Consider the following 16,022-nt stretch of genomic DNA (forward strand, 5'->3'; position numbering starts at 1 on the left):
GCCTCTACCTGCTCAGCCGAGTCTCTAGCACCTTGTTGATCGTTGGCTCCGGGGTGCCGGCCGAGCCCCACTCGTGCTCCAGGCTGTTGACGCAAGGCAGGCTGGGGTTGGCTTTCTGCACCACCGAAATCTGGCAGGTCTGCGAGTCGTAGTGGGCCATGCACCAGTCTGGAAAATCGATGGGGTGCTGGGTGCTGGACAGGAGAGAAGGGAGAGGGGTGCTTTGTCTGCAGCCATCCTGCAGGAAGCGGGGAAGCTGCCTGGAAAGCCCAGACCCTACGGGGCATCGGGAGGGATCACAGGCCGGGCCAAGTGGCTCCTTAGTGCATTCCACTGACTCACCTGTAAGGTAAACGGGAAGCGCTTCCCTCCCCCAGGCCTGGCCACGGCCTAGCCCCGCTCCTGCGCCTCCCGGCTACCCCACAGGTCAGCCTCTCTCCGGATTTCCTGTGTCAGTGATACTTCTCCCGGCCCCCTCCATGAACTGCCCCAGCCCTGAGCACAGCCCAGCCCCACGGTGCCCCGGTCTTACCTCCCCCGGCCTCCTCGCCTCTGCCTCCCAGCGCAAGTGGGGTGCAGCTGTCTGCTTGGGGTGCAGCTACGGCAGCACAAGGGAGATGCCATTTCCGTTCCCTGTAGGCCCCAGCCCCCACACAGGTCCCAACGTGGCCCTGCAGCCCCTTGCGCAGGCGGGGTGCCGGGTGCCGACGCACCGGCTTGCACCGCAGTGGGGCCTGTTTGCTTGTCACATGGACAGGCTGGCGCTTGCTCCGCATGCACGGCCCCCGCCACCAGGGGCTGATCCCTGACCAGGGCTCCTGGGGCAACCACAATAGATGGAACCACAGCAGCCACCCTCCCCGGCACGTCCCCACTTACATCTCACAGCAGCCCACGCCGACGGGATGGAGGCAGGTGCAGAGCAGGCAGGTGGTGCTGAGCCAGGACTCCCCCAGGGTGAACTGCTTCCCTTCATAGTGACAGGGAGCTGCAAGGAAGCCGGCCCCAATGAGCGCACATGACCCTGCCCACCCAGAGCATGACCCAGGGCCCCCCAGCTGCTCTGCAATGTGAGAACAGGCTGGGGACCCCCAGGCCTGCTGCCTTCTCTCTGCCATGGGAAAGGACAGGCTGAGAGCGTGACCCCAGGGCCCCATTGCCTGCCCCTGATGTGAGAAAGGGGGTGGGGGAGCGACCCCAGGTCCCCCAGCCTGCTCCGCAATATGGGAAAGGAGCTGGGAGAGTGACCCCAGGGCCCCCCACCTGTCCCCAGTGTGAGAAAGGAGCTGGGGGAGTGACCCCAGGGCCCCCCACCTGTCCCCAGTGTGAGAAAGGGGCTGGGGGAGTGACCCCAGGGCCCCATTGCCTGCCCCTGATGTGAGAAAGGGGGTGGGGGAGTGACCCCAGGGCCCCCCACCTGTCCCCAGTGTGAGAAAGGAGCTGGGAGAGTGACCCCAGGGACCCCCACCTGCCCCCGATGTGAGAAAGAGGGGGGGTGACCCCAGGTCCCCCCAGCCTGCTCCGCAATATGGGAAAGGAGCTGGGAGCGTGACCCCAGGGCCTCCCACCTGCCCCCGATGTGAGAAAGAGGGGGGGTGACCCCAGGTCCCCCCAGCCTGCTCCGCAATATGGGAAAGGAGCTGGGGGAGTGACTCCAGGTCCCCCAGCCTGCCCCCGATGTGAGAAAGAGGGGGGGTGACCCCAGGTTCCCCAGCCTGCTCCGCAATATGGGAAAGGAGCTGGGAGAGTGACCCCAGGGCCCCCCACCTGCCCCCAGTGTGAGAAAGGAGCTGGGGGAGCGACTCCAGGTCCCCCCACCTGCCCCCGATGTGAGAAAGGGGCTGGGGGAGTGACCCCAGGTCCCCCCACCTGCCCCCGATGTGAGAAAGGGGCTGGGGGAGCGACCCCAGAGCCACTCCCCCAGCCCTGTGCCGCTGAAGATAACCAGTAACTCCCGCCCCACACTCATGCCTGGGCTCCGGCACCAGGCCGAGAAGCCCCCGCAGCTGTGGCCGGGGCCAGAGAGCAGACACGTTTCCACCTGTTTGCCTTCTTGGCAAGTCTCTGTGCCACGTCCTCCTGTGCTGTGAGACGCAGTGAGGCCTGGACCTGATGCAGACACGCGTCACTCCTGCCCACCCGCGGCTGTGCCCCTCGGCACGGCCCCAGCACTCCTGCCCGCCTGCAGGGACGGTGACCTCCGCTTTCCCTTCGCTGCCTCGGCCGCGTGCCTTGCCCACGGCTCAGCTCTTGGCAGCAGCTAGGCCATGGCCCAGCAGGCCGGCTCTCAGCCAGAGCCCAGGGGAGCTATGCTGTGGGCTACGGGCTGCTTTTCAGTCATCACTGGCCCGTAATCACACTCCCAAGGCTCAGCCCAATTTGTTTATTGCTTTGCAGCCCGGGAGCCCGGAGCTCCCACTGCCCTGACAACCCCAAGGAAAAGCTGAAGGCCTCTCCCAGCACCTGCACATCCCAGCTGTAATCTCCGCGGCTGCCTTACCTTGCGCCTGGAAATAACATTTCGCCTGGGACCCCTGGAGCTGGAGGAGGAAAGAGACCAGCAGGCAGATCCTGCCCCAGGCACAGGCAAGCTTCTGCCCCTTCCTGGCCATGGCAGCAGTTTGTGCTTGGACCCTTCTTAATCCTGATGAAGTCCCCCTGCTCCTCTCTCTCCGTCTCTGTGCTTTGCTCCTTCTCTCTCCCTCTCCTGTCTGAACGTCTCCTCTCAGTCCCACCAGGAGACATTTATAAAGTTCAGCTTTATGACCCTGGCCACCAGCTGTGCCCCACTGGAAAAGTTGTAAAACTCATTTCCTGATGTGAAAGGCATGAAAACAAGAGGTAGGATCAAGATTTTTAACAAGCTGTGAAAAGCTGATTCATGCCCTCCAGAACCGGCTCCAGTTGGAAATCCTGGCAGGTGCAAGGATTGGCAGAGAGGTCATGGAGCAGGGACCCTCTCTGGGTCTCCATGTGCAGGGTCACTCAGAGACAAACCACCAGGGCTGGCAGTGACGGGGGTCAAGGGAAAGAGGCCTTTGTGGAAGCTTCCCCGGTTCTGTTGAGCTGTCTCTCATCCCGGAAAACCTCCACCAGTGAGATTTCAGGGGGTGTTTTGTTTCTGTAGTGACCAGAACCTTCAGCTCCTGCAAAGCACTAACTAATTGGGCTCTGTCTCCTGATATTAACCAAGACAGTCAAGCGTCCATCGTGTGCAAAAGCAAGGAAACTAGCGCCCAGTCAAAAGATGAAGTTGCACACAAACCTGGCTACTATTCCCTGCAGAAAGCCCGGGACCAAAACTACCAAGCAACAAAGCAAACACACAGCCGTCACCAGACAACACACCGACAACCCCCACGAGACCCAATGTGACTACAGCTACCAACAACAACCGGGGCCATGAGTACAGTCACACCATGACTTCGGCCATCCACAGAGACAATGGGTCGAATTAATACCTGGTGCAAACCCAATGGATTTCTCTGGAGTTCCATCAGGGATGAGCCCCCATGAGTTGGAGTTCAGAGCTTGTCTGAGCCTTCTCCCTTCACCAACCATGGCCACAGCCTCCCTGCCAGGATGCCCTCGTCTCCCTGATGAGCAGAGTGCCTCAGAGCTGCTGCAGAGCAGAGAGCTCGCCTGCCCCTGCGGGTCCGCACGCACGTGTCAGGGAGTTCACCCCTCTGGCACCCTTTGAGCAGCGGAGCACATTTGCACTCCTGGTTTTGTGGGTGCCCATCCCCCCACTGGTTGTCTCAAAGGGGCCGCAGGTGTGGGGGTGTGGCAATGCGCAGTGGGAGGGAGTGTTCAGTCCCCTCCTGTCACTCCCCCACTGGTGAGACACCGCTGTGGCCAGGCCAGAGGCGGGTTCTGCCAAGCGACAGGAGCCGCAGTGCAGCTAACTTCAGTGTCCTTGGGGTAGGAAAGGCACCAGCGACTGACCGGGACCCTGAACTTCAGACGGGGAATCTCCATCAAATGGGGGATTTATCAGATGAGGAAATGAAAACCCTCAAACTCCGCATGGAGGTTGCGGTAATAAATGTGCGAGATGCACGACGGCGTGGACGCATGAGCCGCCTGGTTAATGGCAGGTCCCGGGTTACTGGTGCCAAGCAGTAACCGCTCAGAGCCTGGAAACAGCCCGAGAGAGGCCAGGAGGTAGGAGCCAGGTGTACAGCAGGGAACAAGCAGGAAGGAATTGGGAGGCTAAGGTGAATTAGTAGAAAAAAGAACCAGAGACATAAGAACAAGAGATTCTTGGAGCAGATGAGAAGCAGGAAGCCTTTGAGCGAACCAGCTGATCTGCCAGATCAGCAGGGCATACAGAGAGCAATCATGGAAAATAAGGATATTGCTGAGAGGCGACACGATTTCTTTTCGTGTCTGTTGGGGAGATTCCTGTTCTGGACCTGCTCCTTTCTGGTAAAAAGGATGCGGTGTTTCCAGAGACCGAGGTGTCGGAAGTGGGGATACCGGAAGAAATTGATAAATCAAAGAGCCACAAGTCCCCCAGCCCAGATGGCACAGCCCTGAGTTCTGCAGGAAATTACACATGAAGTGGTTAATCTGCTAACACAAGTTTGCAACTGCTCCTTAGAATCAGCTACTGTGCCAGAGGGCTAGAGGGTAGTAGCCAGACTGGGTCGGACTCAAGGTCCTCTCTCTCTCTCCCAGTGGCCTTTGCCAGCTGCTGCAAAGGGAGGTGCAAGAACCCCTCAGTAGGAGATGTGGGATATTTGTCCCTGCACTAGGGCTTATCCTAATTCCCAATAGTTAGGGGTTGTTTTAAACCCTGAAGTACGAGGTTTAATGTTCCGTATGGAATTCTTGTTAGAAATAACAATTATTATTCTGGATATTCTTCTCATCCACATAAAATATCCAGTCTCTTAGAATTGTGCTGGTTTTGGTCTCAATGGTTTCCTGTACCAGTGAGTTCCACAGTTTAACCATGCATTATGTGAAAAAGTATTTCCTTTTGTCAGTTTTGAATTTGCCTCCTTTCAGTTTCATTGAATGTCTCCTTGTTCTTGTGTTATGAGACCCGCAGCTTCTATTCTCTTGCCCTCCCTTCTCTAGAGCAGACAAGGTGTGGGAGGGGATATCTTATATTGGACCAACTTCTGTTGGGGAGAGAGACAAGCATTTGAGCTCACCCCGAGCTCTTCCTCAGATCTGTGTAGCTCCTAAGTGTGTCTCTCTCACCAACAGCCGCTGGCCCAATACAAGGTATTAGGACCCCACTGTGTCTCTCTGATCGCCTGGGACCCACATGGCTACAACAGCACTGCACACAACAAAGGAAGCTCTCTGGAGCGATCATTGTCTTATATTCTTTTATCATGGATCCTCCTATTCATCTTGTCTCTAAGGTAACAGTCCCACTCTTTTCCATTTCTCTTTACAGGAGAGTTTTTCCAAGCCCTTGAGCATTTTCCTTGTCCATCTCTGAACCCCGCTAGCTCTGTGCTGTCCTGTGGGAGGTGGGCTGGCTGCACGTTGCGGTCAGATGGGGCTACACCATTGACTCATCATTGCAAGGTCATGTTTTTCTTATTATTCTTCATCCCTTTCCTTATGCCTCCTGACGACGTGCTGGCTTTTGTAGAGGTTTTCATTGCACTGTCTGCGATGAAACCCACTTCCCTGGCTTGGGTTGACAGTGTATTTTGAAGGCTTGTTTAGTGTCCTCTTGTGGGGACCTTAGTCAAAGGCCTTTTGAAAGTCAACCTTTTCTCCTGGATCCAGTACTTTATTGACACAGAAGTCTAAGAGATTAGTGACAAAGTATTTTCCTTTGCCAAATCCATGCTGCTCGGACCCTATCATGTCATGGTCTTCCAGTTGTTTTGTTAATCTATTTTAATTAGCATTTTGACCAGTTTACCCAGTTCAGAGGCAAGGCTTACTAGTCTGTAATTCCTTGGGTCACCCTTTGTAACAGGGTTGCCTGCCCCTTTAAAGGCTAGGGGGGCTGGAGCCAGCCAGCAATGTTCAGTTCTCAGACCCAGCTGGGAAGGAGTCAGGTGATCTCCATAACAGGCAGAGAGACTCTGTTGGAGAGGTGCTGCAGGAGGGAGATTTGCTCCTGTGGCTGCCCCAGAGCAGAGCGAGGCACACAGTGAAAGGTCAGTGAGGTGTCAGGCCTTGCTGGGCTGGAAGCCCTGCCCATGGAGAGAATGCAGGCTGGCAATCAGCCCTGGGAACTGAGGGGAAACTGAGGCAGCAGAAGAGAAAATGAAAGCAGCTACACAAAGTAATGGCAGATGTGAAACATAAGAACAGCCATACTGGGTCAGACCAATGGTCCATCTAGCGCAGTGTCCTGTCTGCTGATAGTGGTCACTGCCAGATGAACAGAACAGGGGCAATCATCATGTGATCCATCCCCTGTCGTCCACTCCCAGCTTCTGGCAGTCAGAGGCTTAGATGTTGCATCCATGACCATCTTGACTAATAGCCATTGATGGAGCTATCCTCAATGGACTTAGCTAATTGGTTTTTTTTTTAATCCATTTATAGTTTTGCCTTCACAAAATTCTCTGGCAACGAGTTCCAGAAGTTGACTCTGCGTTGTGTGAAGAAATACTTCCTTCTGTTTGTTTTAAACCTGCTGCCTGTTAAATTAATTTGATGACCCCAGTTCTTGTGTTATGAGAAGGAGTAAATAACGCTTCCCTGTTCACTTTCTCCACCCCAGTCATGATTTTATAGACCTCAATCATATCGCCCCTTAGTCGTCCCTTTTCCACGCTGAAAAGTCCCGGTCTTTTTAATCTCTCCTCATATGGAAGCCGTTCCCCACCCCTCATCATTTTGTTGCTCTTCTCTGCACCTTTTCCAATTCCAATAGATCTTTTTTGAGATGGGGCGACCACATCTGCACACAGTATTCCAGATGTGGGCGTACATTGGATTTATCTAGTGGCATTATGATATTTACTGTCTTATTATCTATCCCTTTCCTAATGGTTCAAAACATTCTGTTCGCTGTTTTGACTGTCGCTGCACATTGAGTGGATGATTTCAGAGAACTATCCACAATGACTCCAAGATCTTCCTTGAGTGGGAACAGCTAATTTGGATCCCATGTGTTTGTACATATAGGTGGGATTATGATTTCCGATGTGCATTACTTTACATTTATCAACACTGAATTTCATCTGCCATTGTGTTGCCCAGTCACCCAGGTTTGAGAGATCCTTTTGTAGCTCTTCGCAGTCTGCCTGGGACTTCATTATCTTGAGTAGTTTTGTATCATCTGCAAATTTTGCCACCTCACTGTTTACCCCTTTCCCAGATCCTTTATGAATATGTTGAATAGGACTGGGCCCAGTACAGATCCCTGGGGGACACCACTGTTTCCCTGGGGAACACCTCTCTGCATTCTGAAAACTGACCATTTATTCCTTCCCTTTGTTCCGTGTCTTTTAACCAGTTACCAACCCAGGAGAGAATCTTCCCTCTTATCCCATGGCAGCTTCCTTTGCATAAGAGCCTTTGGCGCGGGACCTTGTCACAGGCTGTCTGAAAGTCCAAGTACACTCTGTCCACTGGCCCCCTTTGCCCACAAGCTTGTTGACCCCCCGCGCACTGAATGGTAATATAGTGGGGAGGCCTCATTTCCCTTTACAAACGCCATGTTGACTCTTCCCCAACAAATCCCATTCACCTCGTAGCAGACAGGGCAGAGGTGCTGGGGAGCTGCTGCACCCCACGGCTTGAAGCGGCTTCTGTTATATAATGGCTCTAGCACCCTGGGCTGGGGCTTGACTGGTGACCCTCCCTTTTGATTTTTATAGGATGAAGGGACAGGATTCGACATTGGTGAGGCCTCATCTGGAGTACTGTGTCCAGTTTTGGGCCTCACACTTCAAGAAGGATGTGGATAAATTGGAGAGAGTCCAGCGAAGGGCAACAAAAATGATTAGGGGACTGGAACACATGAGTTATGAGGAGAGGCTGAGGGAGCTGGGATTGTTTAGCCTGCAGAAGAGAAGAATGAGGGGGGATTTGATAGCTGCTTTCAACTACCTGAAAGGGGGTTCCAAAGAGGATGGCTCTAGACTGTTCTCAATGGTAGCAGATGACAGAACGAGGAGTAATGGTCTCAAGTTGCAGTGGGGGAGGTTTAGATTGGATATTAGGAAAAACTTTTTCACTAAGAGGGTGGTGAAACACTGGAATGCGTTACCTAGGGAGGTGGTAGAATCTCCTTCCTTAGAGGTTTTTAAGGTCAGGCTTGACAAAGCCCTGGCTGGGATGATTTAACTGGGAATTGGTCCTGCTTTGAGCAGGGGGTTGGACTAGATGACCTTCTGGGGTCCCTTCCAACCCTGATATTCTATGATTCTATGATTCTATGATGCAGCCGCCTGCCAGCTGGCAGCACAGCAGGATCACACCCAAGGCCCTGCAGCATCAGCAACGGGAGCGGCTCCTGAGGAACCTCGAGCAGCGAGCCGGAGAGAGTTGTGCTGGGCCTCGGTTTGCCGCCCTCCATCCCGGTGAGCAAATGCAGGAACCGCAGCCAGTGGGGGCTGCAGGACAGCGCCTGTGGTCAGTGGCAGCATGCAGAGCCCTGTAGCTGCCCCTTCACCGAGGAACTGGAGGGACATGCCGGCCGCTTCTGGGAGCCGTCTGAGGTAAGCGCCACCTGGAGCCCACGCCCCAACCCCCTCCCGCACCCCAACCCCCTGGCCCAGCCCAGAGCCCCCTCCAGTACCCAAACTCCCTCCCAGAGCCTGCAACCCACACCCCTTCCTGCACCGCAACCCCCAGCCCTGAGCCTCCTCCCATATCCAAACTCCCTCCCGGAGCCCGCATCCCTCACTCCCTCCCGCACCCCAACCTCCTGCCCCAGCCCAGAGCCCCCTCCAGTACCCAAACTCCCTCCCAGAGCCTGCAACCCACACCCCTTCCTGCACCGCAACCCCCAGCCCTGAGCCTCCTCCCATATCCAAACTCCCTCCCGGAGCCCGCATCCCTCACTCCCTCCCACACCCCAACCCCCTGGCCCAGCCCGGAGCCCCCTGCCACACTCTTAACCCCTCTGCCCCAGCCCGGAGCCCCCTCCTGAACCCTGAACCCCTCATTTCTGGCCCCACCCCAGAGCCCTGACCCCCTCTCGCACCCCAGCTCCCTGCCCCAGCCTGGTGAAAACGAGTGAGTGCGCGAGGGTGGGGAAGAGTGAGCGACGGATGGAGGGGGGGTGGAGTGAGTGGTGGGCGTGGCCTGAGAGAAGGGGCAGGGCAGGGGCAGGACCTCGGGGAAGGAGTGGGGCAGGGGTGTTTGGTTTTCTTGCTATTAGAAAGTTGGCTACCCTAAAGCCAGCAGCTTGTACCCCAACGGCCTTATTTAAGTGTAGGTGCAGCTTTCCCCACCGTCCAGCCTTTTGGGGCAGGAGCTGGTTGTCATCAGCTCACCTGCTTCACACGCAGGCTCCTCAGAACCCCCAGGCCCAGGGACTCTGCTTGTTAACTGATCTGTCTGGTCCAGCCCCCCTGCTTCTGACCCCTCAGTCTCAGACGGGTCCTCGGCTTTACTACCAGGAGAAGCCGGGCTGTGGTAGGAACCTCCCCAGCATCCTCTGGGCTCCCTGACTTCGAGAAAGAGGCAAGGCAGGAGGCTGGGGATTTCAGAGCAACGAGCTTTAATCGGCCCCTGGCAGACTGGCCGAAGCAATAGATGGTTGTGACACGAATGGGACAAACTAGCCCAGCTTCTGCGAAGGAAAATCCTGCCTCAGGAGCCTCCAGGACTCCTCTGAGCATGTCAGGGCACAGTGGATAAAGGAGAACCCGCCAGTATAGTGTCCTTGGGCTTCCAAGCACCGACGGGGAAGCTAAGTAGTGCGGGGTTAGAGGCAAAGTGCTGTGCTGGCTAAGTCAGAACGCGAAGACGAGGCGTGAATCGCCGGTTTGAACACGGTGAAAGACTTACAGTGGGGCATCCCCAGGTTCTGTGCCAGGCCTCGCCTGGTGGAATAAATTAATTCCCTGGAACATGGGCTCACAGGGATGGGGCAGAATTCCCAGGTGACAACCTTATTTTGGTTAATAAAAGCAGAAAGGACCATGAGGAACTTCAGAGGGACCTAACCAAGCCAGGCGAACGGGCAGCAGGGTGGCCGGGGAATTCCGTGTGTCAATGCTCAGAAACGTACGATAAAGAGAGTCACTTGACCTGCTCCTACAGCTCTCACGGTGCTGGTTTAACTCTCGACGCAGGACAAATTCCAGGGTATCACTTTGGGCACCTCAGTGAAATCTCTGCTCCGTGAGCAGCAGGGGCCCGGGCCAAAGACACAAACCAAATGGAGATGGGCTGTGTGATGGAGTGGGACTGTTCTTGATGTTTCCTCTGAGTATTGTGGGGGTGCCTCAGTTTCCCCTATGCAGTTCTTAAGTATCTAGGTGGTGGGGTAAGGGTGTATGATCATTGCAGAGCCCTAGAGGGCAGGTGTGTGCAGGAGTCTGGACACAGAGAATGGCCGACACCCTGTTTCCTGGCAACTGATGGCCTGGGCCCTTCCCCCCTGCGAGGTGAGAACTAAAGGGTTGGAGAACAAAGGAATCCAGTGACCTCCTGGCCCAGGAAAGGGGAAAGCCCAGAGGAGGAGGGGCTGGAGGGAGTTTTCAGTTTGGGGCTGACTGGGACATGGAGTGAAGGGCAGACGGGGGGGGGGGTGGTTGTCTGGCTCACTGCCCCCCAAAATGGGCCCAGCTGAGGGGTCCTGTTCTCTGCACCGACAAACTCTGTGTTAGACCATGTTCCTGTCATCTAATAAACTTCTGTTTTACTGGCTGGCTGAGAGTCCCGTCTGACTGCGAAGTTGGGGTGCAGGACCCTCTGGCTTCCCCAGGAGCCCCGCCTGAGCGGACTCACTGGGGGAAGCGCACGGAGGGGCAGAGGATGCTGAATGCTCCGAGGTCAGACCCAGGAAGGTGGAAGCTGGGTGAGCTGTGTGTCCTGAAGACAGGCTGCTCACAGAAAGGCGACTGCCCCAGAGTCCTGACTGGCTTCATGGGGAGCAGTTCCAGAGCATCGCCCAGGGACTCCGTGACAGGCTGGGATGGAGAATTATATGGAAAATATCCGAATGACTCTTAATCATTGGAACACCCACCTGGTATACAGCTCTGCTCACCCCGTCTCAGAAAGGACACCACAGAAACAGAGGGGTCAGAGACGGGCAGTGAGAAAGATTAGAAGCTAAAGAGACTCCCTAGGTTGGGTTAGGGTGCAAAGACAGGAACTGTTTATCTTAAAGAGACAACATATAAGAGGGATGTGAGTCACACATCAAGGCCAGAGGGACAATTGTGATCATCTAGTCTGACCCCCTGTACAGCATGGGCCATAAGACCAGTCTGACCCTCTGTACAGCGTGGGCCCTAGGACCGGTCTGACCCCCTGCACAGCACGGGCCCTAGGACCAGCCTGACCCCCTGCACAGCACGGGCCATAAGGCATCCCTGGCTTAATTCCTGCTTGATGACCAGATCTTTTAGACTAACGTCCAGTTCTGATTTAAACGTTGGCAGGGACAGAGAATCCACTACGGCGCTTGGGAAATTGTTCTAATGCTTAATTGCCCTAACTTAAAATTTGTCCTTTATTTCCAGTCTGAATTGATCTAGTTTCATCTTCTACCCACTAGATCGTGTGATAACTTTGTCTGCTAGATTGAAGACCCTTCTATTCACAACTTTCTGTTCCTCACATAGGTACCTACAGACTGTGATCAAGTCACCCCTTTACCTTCTCTTTAAGCTGAACAGATGGAGCTCCGGGAGTCTCTCACTGTCAGGTGTGTTTTCCAATTCTTTAATCATTCTCCTGGCTCTTCTCTGAACCCTCCGCAATTTTCAGTCCTTCTGGAAGTGTGGACAAGTTGTAAATTATCTGGGTCCACAGACTTAGAAATGTTTAGCAGCTGTGTGACACTCTCCCAGCTACTGATGGACTAGAACGTGTTTCCTTGTCACTGTCAGAGATGAGCAGAAGATCCGGCTTCTTTCCTAACACAGAAGTAGCCAGGGAACTCATCTGCCATTTCTGCTGCACGACTGACCGTTGTATCAGCCAGACCAGTGCCAGGATTTAACTTGTTCCTCAATGGGCACCTCTCAGAGCTGTCGGGGTTGGAGCACGCCCAAGACACCAGCTACCAGAGCGATCAGGTCCCAGAGCAAGGTGACAAACACTTGCCAGCAGGATTCATTGTTGGGGCAGCAAGGACCCCCAGGTACCCAACAGCCTCCTTGCCGTAAAAGGGGCTCGGATTAATCCCTTCCCAGCCTCCCCATGCTGCAGCGGGAGGGACACAGACTGGGGGATCAAGAGGCCCCCAGGCAGTGCGTAGCTTTGGTAGGATGCTGCCATTTCCAGAGTGTCAACACAAAGCAGCTAAAGGAGGCACAAGGATCCTGCCGCAGCTCACTGGCCTGCCCTCCCTGGATGCTGTGGCCAGGGCCTCGCTGTGGTTTTCTGTACTGATAATTGCCCAGGGACGCTGTGCCACCAGGACCTCTGCAGTCAGTGTGGAAGGGCTCCTGGCAGGTGGGTGCAGCACTGCTGAGGCCTCTGAAACAAAGCTCTTAGCCCCTTGCAGAGCGGGCCCTGTCTGATCTCCTCTGGGAGGTGTGAGGCTCCATCCAGCTCCCACTCAGTCTCATCAGCCAGACTCCCCCATGCCCCCTGAGCGGCAGTCCCAAGCACTGTGGGGGTTTGCTCTGCAATGCACAGGGCATGTCTGACTTGCCCCACATTCGCCATGGGTGCCAGACATGACTGATGAGCAGCCGGGGCTCATGGATGGTGCACGTTGGGCTCGGATGCCGCTCGCTTTGAGACGGACTGGCAGCCTCGTCTGGGGCACAACTGCCTCCTTTCTCAGGGACTCCTGAAAGCCTGGGTCCTTGCTAGAAATACTTCAGGGGCCTATTTCGCTGGGGTTCTCTGCTGGTGCCGCTCACTGTGGTATCCGAGCACCTGCCACGTGGGATTGGTTAGGGAATAAAGCGACCGAGCCCCGGCGCTTTGCCTGGCCCTGATGGACTCTGGAAGCTGAACAAGAAATGCTGGCCTTCCTTCCGGACCGGAGCACTGTGCCCTAGACAGCCGGACTCTGAAAAGGACGCAGGGTCAGAACGCACAAGAGCTCAACAAGGGCTCCCACACGGTGCTGCAGCCCAAAGAGCTAATGCAGCGCCTGGATGCATAAACAGCGGAGTAGCAAGGAGGAGTGGGGAGGTGATTCTGCCCCTATATAGGGCCTCGGTTAGACCAATCCTGGGTCCTGCGTCCAGGGCTGGGGGACACATTTTAAAAAGAATGTTGAAAAATTTGAGAGGGTACAAAGAAGAGCCACAAAACTGATTCCAGGTCTGGGAAAAATGGCTGATAGTGAGAGTGTTAAAGAGCTCGATCTGTTCAGTGTATCGAAAAGAAGATTTCAAGTGACCTTGGCAGGGTACTAAGGGCTCATTAACCTAGCAGGGACAGGCAGAACGAGAACCAACGACTGAAACCTGGAGCCAGACAAATTCAAATCAGAAATTAGGCAGAAATTTGTACTGGTGAAGGCGATGAACATTGGCGTTGGGATATTTTTACAAGGCTGCTGGTGTCTCTGAGAGGCTAGGATGGGGAAGCTGAGTTAGAGATGGGCCCTGGGCCAGATCGGGGGAGATATTGGCATGTGGGTGCAGTGGGGGGTTTCCCTTTATCCAAAGCGATGCAACGTGGCACGCAGGGCCCGTCTCTTGTCAGCGGGCGTGGCCCGGGGGGGCGTGCAGGCGACGCTGCCAGGGAAGGAGGCCGGGCGGTGTCCGGGCAGGATGAGACACTGCAGAGACATGCCGCAGCAACAAACCCACAGGAAGTGTTGGGCAATGGAAGCAGATGGACGACAGGCTGCCCTTGGAGGGACCCAGGAGTGGCTGTAAAACCAGAATCCAGAGCCTAGAGCCGGGGATGCAGCTGCAGAGCAGGAAGCAACAGGCTGCTGCTGGCCCTGGCAGAGCAAACACCATAAACCCGAGGAAGTGGCAGTTGCTGTTTTAGGCTCCGAGGAGGCCTTGGCTCCGTTCCCCTTATTTTCTCTCGAAACAGCAAAAAAATCAAACTTATCGCTGGGCTGAGCTCGGCCGCCCCAGCGTCCCCCTGCTCCCAGGGACAATGTCCTGAGGGGGAAGCTGCGTCACCGGCTCCGAGGCCCCACGCAGTCTGTGCGGCTCCTGTCTCTTCCCTAATGGTCTCTGGAAGTCTCCGGCAAGTGCCCCCTTGCCCAGACCACGGCTCCATGCCGCTGGTTCCCAGCTCCTGGCCCTGGCTCAGCACCTCCCCTTGCTGACATTCTGGAGGGTGCGATCGCTCCTCTCCTCCCTCGGGCCCCTCAGCCCCCAGAGCCTCCTGCCCATTCTCCAGTCTGCTCCGATACCCCACCCAGCTCCAGGGATCCCCACCATGGGACTGCCTCTCTCCCAGGGCCAGAGGCTGTCTGTGTTCACAGCATGGCACTCCCTTGCCACCTGTCTGCATTGCCAGGACCCGGTCCAGTGCTGGGCACAGCCTCGCTGTGTCAAGGGGTGTTTCCCCTCCTGCCCTGCCCCTTCTGTCCCTGTGCGTTCGCTGATCCCCGGGTCACCAGGCCCTTTCTGATATCAAGACACCCGAAACTGAACACAAACACCTGGGCCAGGTGGCCCCGCGGGGCTGAGGGACTGGAACCGCCCTGCTCTGCCCCTCACATCCCATTGCCTTTCCCTACTACCACATGACAAGGCAAACTCCTGTCCAGTGAGCTGCTCCCTCCCCCTCATGCCCATGAGCCATTCCAGCTCCCCGACTTCACGCTACTCACCAGCTGCTGTTTCTTGCCCATGTCTCTGATCTCTTGGGGTCGTGTTGACTTCTCTGTGGCCCTAGGGCTCATGGTGCCCCAGTTCATCCTCCAGTCCCGCACAGACGGCCTCCACCCCTTCATCTAGCCACCTTCTTCCCTGCATTCCTATCACTGAAGACAGAAGTTCATACATCCAGGAAGGAGGAAGGCAGGGCACTCCTAGGCCTGGGGACTGCATCTGGGGAAGCAGTGCCCCTGAAAGGATCGAGGGGCACACAACATGGCTCCCAGAGGGATCCTGCGCCCGAAGGGTAACGCCGTCCTTGGGTGCAGAAACGGGAGCAGGGAGGTGATTTTGCCTTTTACACAGCCCTTTACACAGCCCTTCTGCTGCTGCTAGTTATTTTCCACTCCCCCACCCCAGCCCCCTACAGACAAGCTGAAGGAAATGGCTTCTCCCAGCTCCAGCCAACCTCCTTAGCGTACCTATTGACTGGTCAGAATACAGTCATTAAGGTCACCTACTCTCCGTTGTCCCTAGTGTGGTGTGTATGTGCTACCGGCCCTGCCAGCCCATGGTGGGTACACAGAGGTGGAAAGGCATTTTCCTAAGAACACCTGCACACCGTCAGCCAGAATTGTACTGACGGATTCCCCAGCTCGTCACAGGCCCACTTGGGGGACCCAGCCCACCGCACCAATACCCCAGGGGAGTGGCTGCTGGAACAGCTCAGTTCTACATGCAGTGGGACTATTTGAGGATGGGGTATCTCAGGATAACTGGGGCCCAGCCCTTTTAAACAGCTGCAGCTGCTGGCATCTGCCACCTTGACTTGAAACTTGGAAACGCCCCAGAAAGCCAGTACTAGAGATGTGGACAATACTCCCCTTTGGATCCCCTGAGTCTGCCTGTGCATCATCCCAGACCCAGGCTCTGCCTGAGCAGATCAGAGCCAAGGGGCAGGTAAATTGACTTCAACAAGTCCCCAGGGCAGGAACCATCATGTGTCTGGTACTCTTCTGCATGGTGACGTTTCGACTGTGGCTCTGGCTTTCTCCAGGGAGCCTCTGGAGGAACTCCACAAATTGCTAAGGAGGAGTACAAAATATCAGTCAAACGAGTTACACCTGGCAAGGGGCATTGTGATGGGGTGTACAAACCCCT

General features: G+C 55.7%; 2 protein-coding genes across 3 annotated transcripts in view; one reads left to right on the top strand and one right to left on the bottom strand.

The window, feature by feature from the left end:
* Window positions 1–4: 4 nt before the first annotated feature.
* Window positions 5–2,612, bottom strand: MSMP (microseminoprotein, prostate associated). The gene is made up of 3 exons (XM_073345438.1): window positions 2,501–2,612; window positions 880–988; window positions 5–194 (listed from the first exon to the last, which is right to left on the bottom strand). Exons 1-3 carry the CDS (start codon window positions 2,610–2,612, stop codon window positions 5–7), a joined length of 411 nt encoding a protein of 136 aa, XP_073201539.1.
* LOC140911056 (uncharacterized) overlaps window positions 2,435–16,022 on the top strand; it is a 28,929-nt gene continuing 15,341 nt past the window's right edge. The window contains exons 1-3 of one of the 2 annotated variants that reach the window (XM_073343276.1): window positions 2,435–2,586; window positions 8,378–8,651; window positions 11,736–11,818. The gene's annotated coding sequence lies outside the window, so the exon portion shown is untranslated. Of the gene's footprint in view, window positions 2,587–8,377; window positions 8,652–10,861; window positions 11,138–11,735; window positions 11,819–16,022 lie in introns of those variants that run through there. The other variant, XM_073343277.1, reaches the window with a different exon arrangement.

The sequence above is a fragment of the Lepidochelys kempii genome, chromosome 5 (assembly GCF_965140265.1).
Source record: "Lepidochelys kempii isolate rLepKem1 chromosome 5, rLepKem1.hap2, whole genome shotgun sequence".
Lineage (NCBI taxonomy): Eukaryota > Metazoa > Chordata > Testudines > Cheloniidae > Lepidochelys > Lepidochelys kempii.

Bases quoted from the DNA above. Each gene is read 5' to 3' on its own strand.
- MSMP (XM_073345438.1), bottom strand. From the start codon at position 2,612: ATGGCCAGGAAGGGGCAGAAGCTTGCCTGTGCCTGGGGCAGGATCTGC. The intron at 989-2,500 runs GTAAGGCAGCCG...GCTTCCTTGCAG, and splicing joins ATGTTATTTCCAGGCGCAAG to CTCCCTGTCACTATGAAGGG. The intron at 195-879 runs GTAAGTGGGGAC...TCTCCTGTCCAG, and splicing joins GGCGTGGGCTGCTGTGAGAT to CACCCAGCACCCCATCGATT.